The sequence below is a fragment of the Ranitomeya variabilis genome, chromosome 1, assembly GCF_051348905.1.
Source record: "Ranitomeya variabilis isolate aRanVar5 chromosome 1, aRanVar5.hap1, whole genome shotgun sequence".
Classification (NCBI taxonomy): domain Eukaryota; kingdom Metazoa; phylum Chordata; class Amphibia; order Anura; family Dendrobatidae; genus Ranitomeya; species Ranitomeya variabilis.
Window position 1 is genome coordinate 833,231,459 of NC_135232.1, and position 19,327 is coordinate 833,250,785.

General features: G+C 45.9%; 2 protein-coding genes and 1 long non-coding RNA gene across 3 annotated transcripts in view; 1 reads left to right on the forward strand and 2 right to left on the reverse strand.

Annotated features, from left to right (window-relative positions):
• Window positions 1–465, forward strand: part of LOC143786746 (small ribosomal subunit protein bS18m-like) — a 35,837-nt gene extending 35,372 nt beyond the window's left edge. The window contains exons 5-6 of the mRNA XM_077275793.1: window positions 234–293; window positions 367–465. Of these exons, the coding sequence (XP_077131908.1) occupies window positions 234–293; window positions 367–431 (125 nt within the window). The 3' untranslated portion in view covers window positions 432–465. The remainder of the gene's footprint in view (window positions 1–233; window positions 294–366) is intronic.
• Window positions 466–854: 389 nt separating this feature from the next.
• On the reverse strand, window positions 855–14,296 carry LOC143786794 (uncharacterized). The gene is made up of 4 exons (XR_013218309.1): window positions 14,142–14,296; window positions 11,828–11,973; window positions 11,415–11,654; window positions 855–1,397 (listed from the first exon to the last, which is right to left on the reverse strand). It is a non-coding gene; the product is annotated as an uncharacterized LOC143786794 (long non-coding RNA).
• A 3,998-nt stretch (window positions 14,297–18,294) lies between these two features.
• Window positions 18,295–19,327, reverse strand: part of LOC143786762 (small ribosomal subunit protein bS18m-like) — a 32,610-nt gene continuing 31,577 nt past the window's right edge. Inside the window, exons 5-6 of the mRNA XM_077275794.1 lie at window positions 18,467–18,526; window positions 18,295–18,393 (exon numbers count right to left, since the gene is read on the reverse strand). Of these exons, the coding sequence (XP_077131909.1) occupies window positions 18,329–18,393; window positions 18,467–18,526 (125 nt within the window). The 3' untranslated portion in view covers window positions 18,295–18,328. The remainder of the gene's footprint in view (window positions 18,394–18,466; window positions 18,527–19,327) is intronic.

Sequence of the window (19,327 nt, forward strand, 5' to 3'; positions counted from 1 at the left end):
CCTGATGAGTTTAAAATAGAACTTTTTAGCCAGATTGATCAAAGATATATGTGGAGAAAAAAGGGCACAGAATTTCAGTAAAAGAACATCTCACCAACCATTAAGCATGGAGGTAGATCAATCATTATTTGGGGTTGTGTTGCAGCCAATGGCACAGGAACATTTCACGGGCCGAGGTAATGGATGCAGGGGTGCGTGCCACTTAAACATTTGCATTGTTGCTTCTTTTACAGGGTTGTGTGGTCTGAAACAAAGGGCAGTAGCAAAAGCCATTAAAAGGGCGATTATTATGGGTAAGTTGTGGTTTGCTCCTTTTTCTTCTCTTCATGATTTTGTACATAATAATGCATGAAATTTGTCTTCTAGGGTTTATGCCTGGCACATACAAAGACCCTGCCTACCTCAAAGACCCAAAGATTTGTGATGTTTAATAAGTGTTTTGCTAATAAAAGATTGTGATGGAAATATTTGACTTTATTGACCATGGTAACCTAAACCCAACTTACTACTAATATTAGCAAAGGAGTTCATCAGTAAAGACACCAAAGTTAGAAAAGAAATTTATTGGTTTTAAGTAGTTATCAGCGCAAGTGCTCATTACTAGAGTTTTCCTAGGGTGCTTGGGTATGCACAGAGTATCACGGGTGCTCGAGTGATATGTTAAAGTCCCTGTGGCCATGTTTTTCGGCTGCTAGACAGCCCCAAAACATACGGGACTCGAACATAAACTTGAGCACCCGCCATACTCGGTGCATACCCAATCACCCTAGGCAAGCTCTAGCAACGAGCACTTGCGCTGATTACTAGTTTTAAGTTATCCATCAAACTCATGATGGAGACAAGTACAAAATGGAAAATATTAACCACTCCAGTATATTTGAGATATAAAAACACATTCTTTCACTCCTGCAATTAAAAAATCATATTCTTCTAAAGCAAAGTTTTCGGTAAGAAGAGATGAGCACACATCTCGGGACCTGCCATTCCTATTTCAAACTACTAAAATGTGGGGGATGGTGTACCCGTCCAGTCTATTGTCAGCTGCTCAGAGTCATCTGTTTCTGTGCCACTATTGAACAGTAATCTGTCTTCGGTGCTGTTCTTCTGTTGTGTAGTTCTTCTGGTCATTGCTCTTAGTAAACAAGCTTTCCTTTTTTGAGGTGGTCTTTTTCGTTTGCTAGTTTTCTGCATAGAAACTTTAGAGAGGTGTCCAGGTTGAATTAACAAGGTAAGATTTTTCAGGTCGGAGCAGTTATGGTTGGTGGCACAGATGTGTGGTATGGTCTCCCCATTCACAGTGAGGGAGGAGGACTGTAGAACAGCAAATTTAGGGAAAAAGTTGCGCAAAGCTTGACAAAGGAACACATTTTCTTCGGGGCTTGCCAGTTCTTTATTGCCTACAATATAAAAGGTGGAATATTAAACCTATTGGAAGAACAAATGCTAAACAAAACAGGTTTTTTTTCCCTTCCTTCTGAACAAGATTATAAGGCTATGTGCACACGTAGGAAGGGTTCTCCTGCAGCAGATTTGATAAATCTGCAGGGCAAAACCGCTGCGGTTATCCCTGCAGATTTATCGCGGTTTGTCTTGTGGTTTCCGCTGCGGTTTTACTCCTGCACTTGTTTTACTACTGATGCTGCATATGCTGTGGGGAGAGGTGAATATCGCAAGTGTCGATGCCCCCGCCTGTTCAGGATAAGAGGTGAGTATGTCTTTATTTATTTATTTTTATCGCAGCAGCATATGGGTCAAATATTTATTTGGAGCATCTCATGGGGCCATAATCAACCTTTGTGCAGCATTGTATGAGGCAAATGTTTCTATGGAGCATCTTATGGGGCCATAATCAACCTTTATGCAGCATTATATGGGGCATATCTTTGTATGAAGCATCTTATGGGGACCATCATAAACTTTATGGAGCATTATATGGGGCTCCTGATTCAATATGGATATTCAGAAACACTTAACATACTGATCTCAATTAATTTTACTTTTATTGGTATCTATTTTTATTTTTGAAATTTACCGGTAGCTGCTGCATTTCCCACCATAGGCTTATACTCGAGTCATTAAGTTTTCCCAGTTTTTTGTGGCAAAATTAGGGGTTTCGGCTTATACTCGAGTATACACGGTACATAGACATTGTTTTCATGGCATCCGTTCTTAACAAATCCGTTGCAAAGATTACATAGGAAATGGTATTAGGCTTTTTATATAATTGTGGATGTAATAAACAACACTTAGCGAGAACCTGTCGCCAGGTTTGACCGATAAGAGATACGGCCATCACCTTTCAGGGCTTATATGCAGTATTCTGTAATGCTGTATATCTGTCCCCAACCCGACCTGTAAGAGATGAAAAATAACTTACTATACTCACCTGTGCGGCGGTCCGGTCAGATGGGTGTCACTGGTCTTGGTCCGGCGCCTCCCATCTTCTTGCAATACCGCCCTCCTGCTTGCTTCGTGTGGATGACGTGTCTCCTCGGCACCGTGCTCCTGTGCAGGCGCACTTCTGTGCCCTGCTGAGGGCAGAGCAAAGTACTGCAGTGCGCTAGTGCCAGGAAAGGTCAAAGAGCTCCGACACATGGACACTGCAGTACTTTGCTCTGCCCTCAACAGGGCAGAGAAGTACACCTGCGCAGGAGTGCTGTGTCGGGCAGATTGTGTGGATGACGAAGGGACGAGTCATCCACACAAAGCAAGCAGGAGGACGGGGATCGTAAGAAGATGGGAGGCACCGGACCAAGACCAGCGATGCCCATCTGACCGGACCGCCCCGCAGATGAGTATGTTATTTTTCTTGTCTTACAGTTCGGGTTGCGGGTAGATATACAGCATTACAGAATGCTGTATATCAGCCCTGAAAGGTGATGGCCAAATCTCATAACGGCCAAACCTGGTGATAGGCCACTTTAAACACCTTAAGGCCATGTGCACACGTAGGTTCGGGTCCCTGCGGGTTCTCCCGCAGCGGATTTGATAAATCTGCAGGGCAAAACCGCTGCGGTTATCCCTGCAGATTTATCACGTTTTGTCTTGCGGTTTCCGCTGCGGGTTTTGGTTTTACTATTGATGCTGCATATGCAGCATCAATAGTAATGTTAAAAAAAAAAAAAAAAAAAAAAATGGTTTATACTCACCCTCTGACGTCCCGATCTCCTCGGCGCTGCAGGCGGCGGTCCGTTTCCAAAGATGCTGTGCGAGAAGGACCTTCGTGACGTCACGGTCATGTGACCGCGACGTCACCGCAGGTCCTGCTCGCACAGCAAACCTGAGACCAGACGGCCGCGTGTAGCGCTGAGAGGTGAGTGTAGCATTATTTTTTATTTTAATTCTTTTTTTTTTTTTTACCACAAATATGGTTACTAGGGCCTGGAGGAGAGTTTCCTCTCCTCCACCCCGGGTAGCAACCGCACATTATCCACTTACTTCCCGCATCGTGGGCACAGCCCCATGCGGGAAGTAAGCGGATCAATGCATTTCTATGTGTGCAGAATCGCTGCGATTCTGCACAAAGAAGTGACATGCTGCGGGTTGTAAACCGCTGCGTTTCTCCGCGGCAGCTTGATAGCAATGCGCTTTTGGAAAAGCACTGAGAGGGCTGACACCTGGCTCTTAAGCGAGCCCAATGACAGCCTGGCCTCCAGACCCGCTTGGAGAAAACCAAGAACTTTGGGTAGGGAATAAGGGCGTGGGATCTGGCCACGAGATTCGCACCAGGTAAAGAAAACTTTCCAGGTACGGTAATAAATCTTGGCAGAGGCTGGTTTCCGTGCTCTGATCAAGGTTCCAATGACATCTGCCGAGAGCCCTGCCTGGGTTAGAACCCAGGTCTCAAGGGCCACGCCGTCAAATTGAGAGCCCCTGAGTTCTGGTGGTAGAACGGCCCTTGTGATAGAAGATCGTGGCAGTCGGGGAGACGCCAGGGAGCGTCTGCTGTGAGCTGTACGATGTCTGTGTACCATGTTCGTCTGGGCCAGTCCGGTGCAATGAGGATGGTTGGAACTCCCTCTTGTTTGATCTTCCTCACCACTCTGGATATCAGGGGGAGAGGTGGAAAAATATACAGAAGCTGGAACTGGGTCCAGTCCTGAACCAGAGCGTCTGCTCCGAGTGACCGCAGATTGTGTGTTCTGGCAATGAAGTTGGAGACCTTGGCATTGAAATGGGATGCCATTAGGTCCACATCCAGGGTCCCCCAGCGGAGACAGATCTGTTGAAAAATTTCGGGATGGAGAGACCACTCTCCCGAGTCTATTCCTTGTCGGCTGAGGAAGTCTGCTTCCCAGTTGTCCACACCCGGAACGTGGACCGCCGAAAGGACCGACCCTGTGTCCTCCGCCCAGCGGAGGATATGTGGCACTTCCCGCATCGCTTGGGTACTGCGGGTCCCCCCTTGACGAGTCATATATGCCACAGCCGTGGTATTGTCCGACTGTATCCTGATGTGAGAGGCGGCCAGTAAGTGATGGAAAGCCCTCAATGCCAGAAGGATGGCACGAATTTCCAGGATGTTGATGGGCATGGACGCTTCCACTGAAGACCACTTGCCCAACAGGAGCCCGCAGCTGGGCTGGGGTCCCTGGATGCAGGCGCAGTGTGCTGGCCCATTGCTGGGAGCTGTAGGATGCTGCCTGTACAGGCCCTACCTGAGGTGTCTCAACCTAATACCCCCAGAGGGGGATAGGGAGGGTGCTGTTGTCACCTTCAGGGGCCTTTATCCTCGCCTCGACCTCAACCCAGAAACCAAAGGGAATTGGGAAAGGGGGGGGGGGGTGGAGGATCTCGACTTCGAACCAGCACCCGAGGGACTGGGGAAGGAGCAGCATGGGGAATAGCCATCTCAACTTCAACTGGGCACCGCATAATAGGGGGCCGAGGAAGGAGCCATGCCGGGAGTCTCACAAGAGACCCTCTTTTCTTCATCTGCTAGTCGGAGGGCCAGTGCCTTGTCCTTGGGAAGGAGCACTAGACCCCTGGAAGTGTTGAATAACATTCCCAGGAAAGTCAGGGACTGACTCGGGGTTGGTGATGACTTTGTAGGTTGATTAACCAGCCCATGCAACTGAGAGTATCGGTTGTGATTGAGACGCTGAGCTCGCATTCCTTGAAAGGTGGGAGCCTTGATGAGTAGGTCGTCCAGGTATGGAACGACTACTATGCCTCTGGAATGCAGGACGTCCATGGTTGCTGCCATGATCTTGATGAAGACTCTGGGAGCCGTGGCGAGTCCAAAGGGGAGAGCCACGAATTGGTAGTGGTCCTGGCCAATTGCGAACCTGAGAAACCTCTGATGGGCAGGTGCAATGGGTATATGCACGTATGTCTATGAAGGGGAGATATTCTCCCTTCTCCATGGACGCAAGATGAACCGAAGGGACTCCATGCGGAAGTGACGGACCCGTACATATTTGTTGAGCTGTTTTAGGTCTAGTATGGGCCGTACGCTGCCTCCTTTCTTGGGAACTACGAACAGATTGGAGTAGAACCCTCGGAAGCGGTCGGACGTGGGTACCGGTACTATGACTCCTGATTAACAAAGCGAGGAGACCGCTTGGTGGTAGGCTTGAGCTATCTGGCAGTGAAAGGTCTGTCTTGATCCGCCCCTTGTATGACACTGTAGAGTGTCATATTTGTCATCCGGAGTTCGTGAGTCATGAGGAGGAGAAGTCTGGGATTTTCCTCCTCTCGGCTTAGACTGGCCTGCTTTTGACTGCCAGGTCTTGTCCGACCTTTGCGTCGATCGTGAGTTATCCCTGCGTGGGGAACGGATACGATTTTGTACCGGACGTGAGACGGACCAGCCGGAGGAATTCCGAAAGGATCGGAATCGAGTTTGATTACGCTTCTTGTAAGTGCGTTTAGGTTTCAGTTGGGTAAGAGAAGTACTCTTACCCCCTGTGGCATTGGATATCATAGTGTCCAACTGTTCACCGAAAAGACTCCCACTGAGGTAGGGGAGGTGCGTGAGGGACTCCTTTGAGGCTGCGTCCGCTTGCCATTCCCGCAGCCAGAGGATACGCCTAATCGTGATGGCGTTTGATGCTATCCCCGCGACTCCCCTTGCTGAAACCAGAGCTGCATGGAGCATATAATCTGCTACAACTGCATTTTGAACCGCTTGGTCCGACAGTTCAGGAGCGGATGCTTGGAAGGCTTGTAAATTCTTTGCCCAGGTCAGGATGGCCTTGGCAGCCCAAGCTGAGGCGAACGCGGGAGCCATGGATGCCCCTGCTGCCTCGAAAATTGAACGAGCTATGCGTTCTACCTGCCGGTCTGCTGCATCCCTGAGGGTTGAGCTATCTGGCAGTGAAAGGAGGGTCTATGCTGCTAGCCTGGAGACACTTAATCCACCTCAGGTGGATCTGTCCATTCCTCCTTCTGTGGGAAGGGGTACCTCGCCCCCAGATATTTGCGATTAGCAAATTTTTTCTCAGGCTGTAGAGCTGTTTTGTTTTTTTTTTTGTTTTTTTTAAGGATCGCCTTAAACTCTGGGTGGTTCGAGAAAACCTTAGGCGGCTTCAGAGGTCCTTCAAAGAAAATCTTATGTTCTGGGACCTCTGGTGGCGGATCAGAAGTGTCCAGCACCCGATGGATGGACGATATTATGTCCTCAACTAGCGCTGTATTGCTAGGAGGGATTGGGATCAGGGACCCCTCCGTTTCTCTGTCCGAGTCAGAGTCGCAGATGCCTTCCGAATCCTGTGTATCACTGAGATATTATGTCCTCAACTAGCGCTGTATTGCTAGGAGGGATTGGGATCTCACTGAGGCGTCCCCTGCTGGGTGGGCTGGGGAGAAGGCCTTCTCCGGTTGGTGATTGCGGAGATCTGCATCGTCTGTCCCTGGAACGGGACGGTCTAGATGACCTGGAGCTACGGTGTCTCTCCCTAGAGGGGGATGACCGTGTGCTATGGGATGACGCAGATAGACTTGATCTATGGATCCGCTTGCGTCCTGACCTAGACGTGGATGTGCCAGGGTCATCTGGTTCCTGAGTCAAGCTCTCCCGTTGTTGGGTAACGGTCATAGCCGGGGCATGACCCTGCAGAGCCTGAAGCAATGTGGAAGTTAGGTTATCTATAGACTGCGTCATAGATTGCGAGAACTGAGTAGCCCATTCCGGCGTGGCATTAGACACCGAGTGACACATTAGGTTATATACAGTTCTGGCAATGCGGGTACGTGCTACTACTGGAGAGAGCGGTCCCGCAGGCTGTGCAGAATGCATAATAGCAGATCTGCCTGGTTCTCTTGGACCTTGAGCCCTGCATAGTGCACAAAGTGCAGAGGTGCTGCCAGCAGATGGACCTTACAGGGGTAGAGAACCTACAGGGGAGTCTTATAGGTAATATGGATTCACAGCTGAGTAAAAATAACCCAGCTGTGATCTTACCCCAGCAGTGTGCCCCGAGGTCCAGCGCCGAAGATCCACAGTCCTGTGCCCCCCGGAGACTGGCTGCCTGGTCCTGCAGACCGGGATATGCAGGGTTAATCTGCAGCCGAAAATGGCTGCAGAGACAGAGGAGAGAGGAGGAGAAGGGGGCAAGGCTATCAAAAACCCGCCCTTTCTGTCTCGATCCACCCCCTTTATGACACTATAGAGTGTCATATTTGTCATCCGGGGGGCGGGCAGGAGGCTGCTGCTTCAGCTAGGCCGAAGCCGGGGCCTAAATTAGATGCCTGAGGCCCAGAAGGGCTCCAGGCCGGCGCGAAAGTCCGGGAGGGGGTCGGATCTGAACCGGACCCCTCCGGATTTGAAGGCAGGATGGCGGTGGGGCTATAAGCGGAAGGGGGAGCCCGGTGAGGGGTCCCCCTGAGGCAGTAGAGAGCTGGTGCTGCCGCAGAGACAGGGACGCTGGGAGCCCTGTGTCTGTATGTGCCATGCCTGTCTGTATGTGCCATGCCTGCCTGCACTCCCCCCGGCCCCAACAGGAGCCCGCAGCTGGGCTGGGGTCCCTGGATGCAGGCGCAGTATGCTGGCCCATTGCTGGGAGCTGTAGGATGCTGCCTGTACAGGCCCTACCTGAGGTGTCTCAACCTAATACCCCCAGAGGGGGATAGGGAGGGTGCTGTTGTTATACCGTGAGGGGCCTTTATCCTCGCCTCGACCTCAACCCAGAAACCAAAAGGAATTGGGGAAGGAGGGGGGTCTCGACTTCGAACCAACACCCGAGGGGTTGGGGAAGGAGCAGCATGGGGAATAGCCATCTCAACTTCAACTGGGCACCCCATAATAGGGGGCCGAGGAAGGAGCCATGCCGGGGGTCTCACAGAAGACCCTCTTTTCTTCATCTGTAATCCCGTCGGAAAGCGGGAAACGGAGTAAAAATCTTTAGGTGTGCCTCCTTTGCAACACTAAGCAAAAACTGGAGAAGGCTGATGCCGTCCAGGGGTGTATACTGCACAGGAGGAGCCACAGTTAATCTTTTTCAGATTATGCATAGTGTCGCCTCCTAGTGGACAGCAGCATAACACCCATGGTCCTGTGTCCCCCAATGAGGCGACAGAGTAATTATTATTATTCCAAGATGTGTTGATTAGAGTATACTTTTATTGTTGGGGAAACCACTTTACAGCAACAATTTAGTGTGTGGCATCCAGAAGCTGGAGGAATTTAGCAAATGCTGGTAAATTGCAGGGAACGGACTGTTGTCTTATTCATGTGTCACAACACATGCATGAAGAGCCTGTGAGTTGTGACTGTCACACAGCTGATAAGGAAAGCACTACCGTAATGCCTTCACACTACACCACACAAATATAGAATAAGAAGAAGAACAAGCTTTATTTGTCACACAAAAACAAAAAAACATAAAACATATGTGTGTTTCTTCTTAATATTATATATATACTTACATCATCTAATTTCCCCTTTTTTGTCTTTGTGTGCATCCGTGTTCTTTTATTCATGTGCTTTGCGTGTGTTGCCCTGTCCTGACGTTGTTCTCCTGATTGTGCCCATGTGGATGTTTGCCTGTGCGATCTGTGCTCTGTTTGTCTTTCCAAACGGGCTTTTTGTCCCTTTCCCCAGACTCCCGGGAGCTGCGCAGGTGCCACATTTAGTATACCGACATTCATGTCTCCTGTGTCTGGTAGGCGGGCCATTTGCGTTGCACTTCGCGCATGTGCGATCACTACCTTGGTCTATGCGCTCTGTTCGTGAGCTCACTTCCGGCCTCCGTGCGCCGTCCTCAGCATGCTGCAGCGTTCTACATCGGTGTGTGATGTACTAATCACTTTTAAGGTATTTATAGATACTTTGGTGGCTCTAACAACCACTTCCCCTGACGAAGCCGTACAGGTTACGGCGATACGCGTTGGGTCTCTTTAGGGGCGCCCCACTCCTTGTTCCATCTTGTCTTGTCCCCCATTCGGTTGGACGCTCCACTCGTCTCTGGCAAGCTTTATTCTCAATACGGTGAGTGTTTGCCTTCATTTATAACTCTCTGACCACATAACTATTGTGGCTTATATTTATTCATTTCTGGCTGGTTTCTATAGCCTTATCAGCATATATGTTATTGCCTTTTGGCTATTGTTTCATCTATATGCATTTGCAGAATTTTTGGCCAGGTTTGGATATATTTTTTGTTTATCGGGTCACACTCATGTAGGAATTTCCTACCGGCGCTTGTTATAACCTGCTCGGAGTTTTTCCAGGGTCAATTTGGGGTGTCCACCGTATTACTACATTTCTATATTGTCTCGGGTGCAATGGAGATTATACACACACATATATATATATATATATATATATATATATATACACGTGTGTGTGTGTTTTGTAATATTATACATTTATGCGTTTTGTATTTATTTGATTGATTTTCTGGCATCCTATATACGGTATATATGTTCTATGGTGGGGGGTCCATGAGTGGCGTTCCCGTTTGGTTTTAGTTATGTTTTATGTTTTTTTTGTTATTGTGTGCCAAATAAAGCTTGTTATTCTTCTTATACTATATTTGTGTGATGTAGTGTGCAGGCATCACGGTAGTGCTTTCCTTTTTTTCTTATACATCGTTATTTACTACTAGCTTTTTGCACCTCCCTTCAATTGTATTTATTAGAGTTGTGCGCCTGATCTAAAATCTAAACTGTACATCCCTTTTAAAGAAGCACATTTAATATAAAAAAAATATAGGTGGATGTGTGTACGTAGTGTATTGTGAGTGTATTAATATGCACACCTACCGCTGCTCTCTCCGGACTCCAGCGCCCTTCTGCTCCTCTTCTCAGTGATGTCACCACAAATGCAACAAGTCGGGTCACTCTATGCATCTTTTACAATGCAGGCCTAAAAAGCCTCGCTCTGACGCCCTCTAGACTTATATAGCAAAAGCCACTTCCGGGTCATGCAAAGTGCAGTGGGACCTGAAGAGTCTGCAGAGGGATGACATTTCCGAGAAGTGAAAGAGAACGATGCTTGATCTTGAGAGAGCAGCAGTAGGGGAGTATATTAATACACTCACACTACTTTACTCTTTTAAAGGGAAGCGGTCAGGAAATTCCTTACATATGGAAGTGTATAGTAAGACTGTACAGGCACATATCCCCACTAAAAATGATAGAGATCTGATGTGCCAATCATGACAAATCTATCACAGAAGCCATATGCAAATCACACTGGACTGCGCTGAGGGCGTGTCTTCTAAGTGCATGGCCTCGCCCTCAGTGCACTTCCAGTCCAATTTACATACAGCTTCTTCGCTAAATTTTTCATGACTGACACAGTGAATCTCTACAAAAATGTCTCATTTTTATTGGGGACAAATACTGTATTTTCTGGTGTATAAGACTACTTTTTAACCCCTGAAAATCTTCTTAAAAGTCGGGGGTCGTCTTATACGCCGGGTGCCGTCTTGTACGCCGAGTGCAGACACCAATGTGTATATGGTGGGTGGCAGGGAGTGGTCCCGATGACGAAGAGGGGTCGTCTCACAGGAAAGTGTGAGTGGAGTATCCCCCATTACCTCATTGTAGCTGCAGCATGGGGTCTCTGTGCTGGGGAGAGGCGGCAGCTGCTGCTCCTCTTTGTGCCGCATGGGTGCTGTGCTGTGGGGCGGTGGCCGCCGCCGCTCCCCAGCACCCCACACTGCAGCTACAATGAGGTAATGGGGGATACTCCACTCACACTTTCCTGTGAGATGCCCCCTCTTCGTCATCAGGACCACTCCCCCCCCCAAAAGGCACATTAGTCACCGGCCCTATAAGACGACATACGGCGTATAAGAAGACCCCCGACTTTTAAGAAGATTTTATATTTTAACTGGAAAAGTTGGGGGGGTCGTCTTATACGCCCAGTCGTCTTATACGCCAGAAAATACGGTAAGTAAACACATGCTGACAAGTTTCCTTTACATTTTTCAATGAAGTAAATCGTGAAATTGGCTAGCACCGACCTTCTGGCAGGTAAATTCACCCCAGCTGCTAAGGTAGAAGTGCAGGTAAGGAGGCACAGAACTCCTGAAGAATAGGCTTCTTCCACCAATTTCCTCTCATCACTGGTCAGCCCACTGTGATGGTAAGCAATACCGAAGGGAATGGTACGCTTCAACACTCAGCACATGATGCCATTGCCGGTATTCCTCAAGTCGTCAATCAGCGCTTTCTTTTCGGCTTCTCTGTGACTCAAGTATGCTCTTCATTACATGGGCAAATTCAATTCATAATCATGCAGAAAAAAAAAAGGTTTACAATGAACAAATCTTTCAAGAAGTACGGTAGTTATTGAGGTCATACAAGAATAAACTATTTAAATCTTCTATAGTGGCAGATTTACGTTATCAAAGATGTTTAGGAAGGAAAATCTTACTTGTTGAGGTATTTGCAAATCATTTCTGCAACATTTTCACAGTTCCTTTTGGTAGGACAGAAGACCAGACAGGACTGATTAGGAATGACCTCAGTCACCAGGGCAATGATGTGATCAGGATCTATTCTAAGCATGTTACTTGAATACTAATGAAAAGAAATAATATAGAATATTAAAGTAATAAGAACTATATCTTTTATTTGCTTGCCCAAAAAAAAATTACCCCTTTGCAATTGTGCAAATTACAAAAAAACTAAAAAATAACCCCCAGCCGCCCACTCATCCCAAACTGTTACTGAATTTTTAAAGCCGCGGCATCTTCATGCAGTTTTAAAGGTACCGTAATTGTAATAAAACAGTTAAAACTGCAATCTGACATCAGTCTCTAAATAAATCTCAAGTATGAAGTAAACCAATCCCAGAAAATGCTATACTGAATAAAGAGGATTTTTGGTACTCACTGTAAAATATCTGTTGTAATTAGCGTAATGGGAAATCTACTGCTATTTGGAGGCTGACATTAAATCTACACTTTAAATATATATATATATATATATATATATATATATATATATATATATATATATATATATATATATATATAAAAAAAGTCTCTTCCCCAACTACACTCAGCTATTCACCTAGTGCAAAAGGAGCTGAAGCAAAACAAAGATCACCAAGGGAGGGTGTTTTGTGCCTCAATGAAGGGTACGACAAGAGATTATATGTGAGTAACTAAAATCCTCTTTTTGCAGATGCTTCATTGGGAGGACGCAGGAAACCATGGCACATCACAAAGCAGTCCCTTGAGTGGTAAAACTAATAATTTGTAGAAAGAGGAATAGCAATCCCTCAGGTTAGCAACAGAGTGAATGACTCTTCAAGTACCCTTTGCAAAGACTTGCATCCGTCAAAGAATAAGTAAGAGCTCTGGAAAGATGTGGCCTGAAGACTAAGTAGTGGTCCTACGGAAGAGAACAGATGCCAGGAGGCGTACGGCCCAGGAGTCTTCTACGACACCGGTGGAGCCTTAGCTTAGCCATATCTTCTGCAATAGTATATTGAAACCAGAAGGCAATAGCAGCCCTGGAGGCTGTCGGACCTCTGCAAAGGCCTACCTGGATGACAAGCAAAGCATTTGAAAGTCTGAATGGAGCTGGGAAAGACATCCACATCAGAATGTGTAATAATGTCTCAAAGAGATAAAAGGCAAAAGGGCATAAAGAAGGAAAGCAATCTCTTCATTAAGATTGGAGGTAGACAACACATTAGGGAGAATGGATGGTGCCAGACACAAAACAACCCTGTCCCGAGAAAGAGTGAAAGGCGAGGGCAGAGTGGCCTGATGGATGAGATCGCCAAAAGAAAAACAACACCTTGCTAGCAAGCTGGAGCGTAGAGATGTCTTTAAATCGGTACAAAAGGAAAGGACTAAAAGGGCAGTCAAGAACAGATTGGGGTTCCATTGATCCAAGGTGGCCAAAACGTTGGTCCCAAGTTTGCCCTGCCCTGGCGTAATTCCTGACCTGAGGCTTAGAAGTCAGGTTCTTCTGCAAAATTACAGTTAAGTCAGGGACATGGCCCCTAGGGGCCTACCCTGGCTTAAGACCGTAATGCTAAAATTAAAAAGAGACCTTACAAATGAAAATATCAAAATGTGACATCCAAGACCTTTGGGCCTTGATCCTAGTCTGACCAACAAAATCAGGAAGTCTTGAAGCTTTCAGAATTGTGGATTGAACATCTGGGTGTTGGTAGGGGAGGAGCCAACTTTTTTTAATCTAAGATATAAACCATGGATAAAGATTTCCTGTGTCTCCCAATGAAGAGTCGGAGAAACAAAGTCTTGCAGCTCTGAAAAATTTAGTGTCAAGTGCTTCCGTAACCCATCATTAGATGAATCCATGATAGCATTGTAGCTTCTCTTCCGAACACTAATGGGTTGCATTTGGCACCATGGGCAATTTGTTCTAATTATGAACGAACGTGCTCGGATAAGATGTTATCCAAGAATGCTTGGGTGCTAACCGAGTGACTTCGATGTGCTCGGATAATATGTTCGAGTCCCCGTGGCTGAATGTCTGCGGCCGTTTGACAGCCATAACACATGCGGGGATTCCCTAACAAACAGGCAATCCCTGCATATGTGCTGCGGATGTCAAACAGCCGAGAGACATGCAGCCGCGGGAAACAAACATATTTTTTGAGCACGACAAAGACACTCGGGTGGCACCAAATCCGATCACGTTCGCACATCATTAGTTCTAATGAATGTGGGTGATAAATAAATGATATAAAAAAAAAAGTGATTTACCTTGTAGTTCAGCAGCCGTGATAATGTAAAGTTGTTCTCTGATTTATTGTCAACTTCATATATACTGTCTCTTAATTTTACAAACTCTTTTAATTCAACCTGGTAAAAAGTAAAGGGTGAATTACTAACATTTTATATCCATGGCGGCTATGACTACTGTCTTGCAGTAATGGGGTCGATTGTGCCCATGGACAACATCTGTTGGTTTTTGAGCGGATTTCTTACCACCATTTTCATACCATAATCTGACTGAAGGGTTTTTTAGGGCTTTGTCACAGGAAAAGATAAAATAAAGCAATAAATGTCACCATTTTAAACCACTATTTCTCCCGCAGCACTGCTCTAGGGTTCCCACCAGGACCAAATAAGATGGCGTCCTATCCAGTCAATCACCTGGCTGTTGAAGACACTGACTATCTGTGAGTTGAGGTGACTGATAGATGAAATGTGATCTCATATGAAGTGGTGTAATACAAGGCCTAATAGATTGCTGTGCTAAAGGCCTCTTTCATTCATTCATTGTGTCCGCTACGTGTGGTGACAATGGATCCTTTAAAATCTACGGGGATGTCAGCGAGGCCTACCCGTGGACATGTTCCTTTTTTTTCAGCAGCATGTCTGTCAATACGTCCAGCACACGGATTACAAAGTGTGACCCGTGTGCACCGTCCGTTTGACACCAGAATAGAAATAGCAAGATTTTTAGGTGTTAGATGTGCAAAGATAGACAGATAGATCTAATTAGTGCCTTGCCTGCGTATTTTACTGTACTTGTATTATGCGAATAAATAATTGAAAAAAAACTGATGTGGGGTCTCCCCCTACTTTTGATAACCAGCACAAGTAAGGCTATGTGCACAGGATTTTTCGCGGGTTTTTTTGGGCAGTTTTCCGCAGTAAAAACGCTTAAAAAATGCATACATAAGCATCCCATCATTTTTAATGCATTCTGCTATTTTTGTGCACATGATGGGGTTTTTTCCCGCGGAAAAAAATTTATCGCGGTAAAAAACGCAGCATGTTCATTAATTTTGCGGATTTTTCGCGTTTTTGCCGCTATTTAATGCAATGGGAAGCTCCGGAAAAAACCGCATGCGGATTTCCTGCAGAAAAAGTCTGGTTTTGTTCAGAAAAATTCTGCAGAAAATCCTGACGTGTGCACATAGCCTAAAGCAGACAGATGTGATATATTCTTAGGCTGGAAAGGTCCATTACGGAGTACAATTAGAGAGATGTATAAACGCCTCTAGTAACCATATTTGTGGTAAAAAAAAAAAAAGAATTAAAATAAAAAATAATGCTATACTCACCTCTCAGCGCTACACGCGGCCGTCTGGTCTCAGGTTTGCTGTGCGAGCAGGACCTGCGGTGACGTCGCGGTCACATGACCGTGACGTCACGAAGGTCCTTCTCGCACAGCATCTTTGGAAACGGACCGCCGCCTGCAGCGCCGAGGAGATCGGGACGTCAGAGGGTGAGTATAAACCATTTTTTTTTTTTTTTTTTAACATTACTATTGATGCTGCATATGCAGCATCAATAGTAAAACCAAAACCCGCAGCGGAAACCGCAAGACAAAACGTGATAAATCTGCAGGGATAACCGCAGCGGTTTTGCCCTGCAGATTTATCAAATCCGCTGCGGGAGAACCCGCAGGGACCCGAACCTACGTGTGCACATGGCCTTAAGGTGTTTAAAGTGGCCTATCACCAGGTTTGGCCGTTATGAGATTTGGCCATCACCTTTCAGGGCTGATATACAGCATTCTGTAATGCTGTATATCTACCCGCAACCCGAACTGTAAGACAAGAAAAATAACATACTCATCTGCGGGGCGGTCCGGTCAGATGGGCATCGCTGGTCTTGGTCCGGTGCCTCCCATCTTCTTACGATCCCCGTCCTCCTGCTTGCTTTGTGTGGATGACTCGTCCCTTCGTCATCCACACAACCTGCCCGACACAGCACTCCTGCGCAGGTGTACTTCTCTGCCCTGTTGAGGGCAGAGCAAAGTACTGCAGTGTCCATGTGTCGGAGCTCTTTGACCTTTCCTGGCACTAGCGCACTGCAGTACTTTGCTCTGCCCTCAGCAGGGCACAGAAGTGCGCCTGCACAGGAGCACGGTGCCGAGGAGACACGTCATCCACACGAAGCAAGCAGGAGGGCGGTATTGCAAGAAGATGGGAGGCGCCGGACCAAGACCAGTGACACCCATCTGACCGGACCGCCGCACAGGTGAGTATAGTAAGTTATTTTTCATCTCTTACAGGTCGGGTTGGGGACAGATATACAGCATTACAGAATACTGCATATAAGCCCTGAAAGGTGATGGCCGTATCTCTTATCGGTCAAACCTGGCGACAGGTTCTCGCTAAGTGTTGTTTATTACATCCACAATTATATAAAAAGCCTAATACCATTTCCTATGTAATCTTTGCAACGGATTTGTTAAGAACGGATGCCATGAAAACAATGTCTATGTACCGTGTATACTCGAGTATAAGCCAAAACCCCTAATTTTGCCACAAAAAACTGGGAAAACTTAATGACTCGAGTATAAGCCTATGGTGGGAAATGCAGCAGCTACCGGTAAATTTCAAAAATAAAAATAGATACCAATAAAAGTAAAATTAATTGAGATCAGTATGTTAAGTGTTTCTGAATATCCATATTGAATCAGGAGCCCCATATAATGCTCCATAAAGTTTATGATGGTCCCCATAAGATGCTTCATACAAAGATATGCCCCATATAATGCTGCATAAAGGTTGATTATGGCCCCATAAGATGCTCCATAGAAACATTTGCCTCATACAATGCTGCACAAAGGTTGATTATGGCCCCATGAGATGCTCCAAATAAATATTTGACCCATATGCTGCTGCGATAAAAATAAATAAATAAAGACATACTCACCTCTTATCCTGAACAGGCGGGGGCATCGACACTTGCGATATTCACCTCTCCCCACAGCATATGCAGCATCAGTAGTAAAACAAGTGCAGGAGTAAAACCGCAGCGGAAACCACAAGACAAACCGCGATAAATCTGCAGGGATAACCGCAGCGGTTTTGCCCTGCAGATTTATCAAATCTGCTGCGGGAGAACCCTTCCTACGTGTGCACATAGCCTTATAATCTTGTTCAGAAGGAAGGGAAAAAAAACCTGTTTTGTTTAGCATTTGTTCTTCCAATAGGTTTAATATTCCACCTTTTATATTGTAGGCAATAAAGAACTGGCAAGCCCCGAAGAAAATGTGTTCCTTTGTCAAGCTTTGCGCAACTTTTTCCCTAAATTTGCTGTTCTACAGTCCTCCTCCCTCACTGTGAATGGGGAGACCATACCACACATCTGTGCCACCAACCATAACTGCTCCGACCTGAAAAATCTTACCTTGTTAATTCAACCTGGACACCTCTCTAAAGTTTCTATGCAGAAAACTGGCAAACGAAAAAGACCACCTCAAAAAAGGAAAGCTTGTTTACTAAGAGCAATGACCAGAAGAACTACACAACAGAAGAACAGCACCGAAGACAGATTACTGTTCAATAGTGGCACAGAAACAGATGACTCTGAGCAGCTGACAATAGACTGGACGGGTACACCATCCCCCACATTTTAGTAGTTTGAAATAGGAATGGCAGGTCCCGAGATGTGTGCTCATCTCTTCTTACCGAAAACTTTGCTTTAGAAGAATATGATTTTTTAATTGCAGGAGTGAAAGAATGTGTTTTTATATCTCAAATATACTGGAGTGGTTAATATTTTCCATTTTGTACTTGTCTCCATCATGAGTTTGATGGATAACTTAAAACTAGTAATCAGCGCAAGTGCTCGTTGCTAGAGCTTGCCTAGGGTGATTGGGTATGCACCGAGTATGGCGGGTGCTCAAGTTTATGTTCGAGTCCCGTATGTTTTGGGGCTGTCTAGCAGCCGAAAAACATGGCCACAGGGACTTTAACATATCACTCGAGCACCCGTGATACTCTGTGCATACCCAAGCACCCTAGGAAAACTCTAGTAATGAGCACTTGCGCTGATAACTACTTAAAACCAATAAATTTATTTTCTAACTTTGGTGTCTTTACTGATGAACTCCTTTGCTAATATTAGTAGTAAGTTGGGTTTAGGTTACCATGGTCAATAAAGTCAAATATTTCCATCACAATCTTTTATTAGCAAAACACTTATTAAACATCACAAATCTTTGGGTCTTTGAGGTAGGCAGGGTCTTTGTATGTGCCAGGCATAAACCCTAGAAGACAAATTTCATGCATTATTATGTACAAAATCATGAAGAGAAGAAAAAGGAGCAAACCACAACTTACCCATAATAATCGCCCTTTTAATGGCTTTTGCTACTGCCCTTTGTTTCAGACCACACAACCCTGTAAAAGAAGCAACAATGCAAATGTTTAAGTGGCACGCACCCCTGCATCCATTACCTCGGCCCGTGAAATGTTCCTGTGCCATTGGCTGCAACACAACCCCAAATAATGATTGATCTACCTCCATGCTTAATGGTTGGTGAGATGTTCTTTTACTGAAATTCTGTGCCCTTTTTTCTCCACATATATCTTTGATCAATCTGGCTAAAAAGTTCTATTTTAAACTCATCAGGACTTGTTTCCAAAATGCATCAGGCTTGTTTAGATGTTCTTTTGCATATTACTGATGCTAATAGTATGATGAGGACGCAAGAGAGGTTTTCTTCTGATTTCTCTTCCATGAAAGCCATATTTGTGCAGGTGTTTCTGAACAGTGGAACAAGGTACCACAAATCCAGAGTCTGCTATCTTTCTGAAAGTCTTTTGCAGTCAAGCAGGGGTTCTGATTTGCCTTTCTAGGAATCCTACAAGCAGCTCTCAGTGAAGTTTTGCTTGATCTTCCAGACCTTATCTTGACCTCCACTGTTCTTGTCAACTGGCATTTCTTAATTACATTTCAAACTGAGTAAAAGGCAGCTTGACACCGCTTTGCTATCTTCTTATAGCCTTCTCATGCGTTGTGGGCCTCCACCATTTTTAGAGTCCTAAGCAGCTGCTTAGAAGAACCCATGACTGCAGTTTTTGGCACACGGTTAGAGGAGGCCTTGTTTTTATAAAGCTGGGAAGTTTGCATCACCTGGCCTTTCCTAACGATGATAGTGAACAAGCCATAACCCTAACGGGCTAATTAAGGTCTGAAAC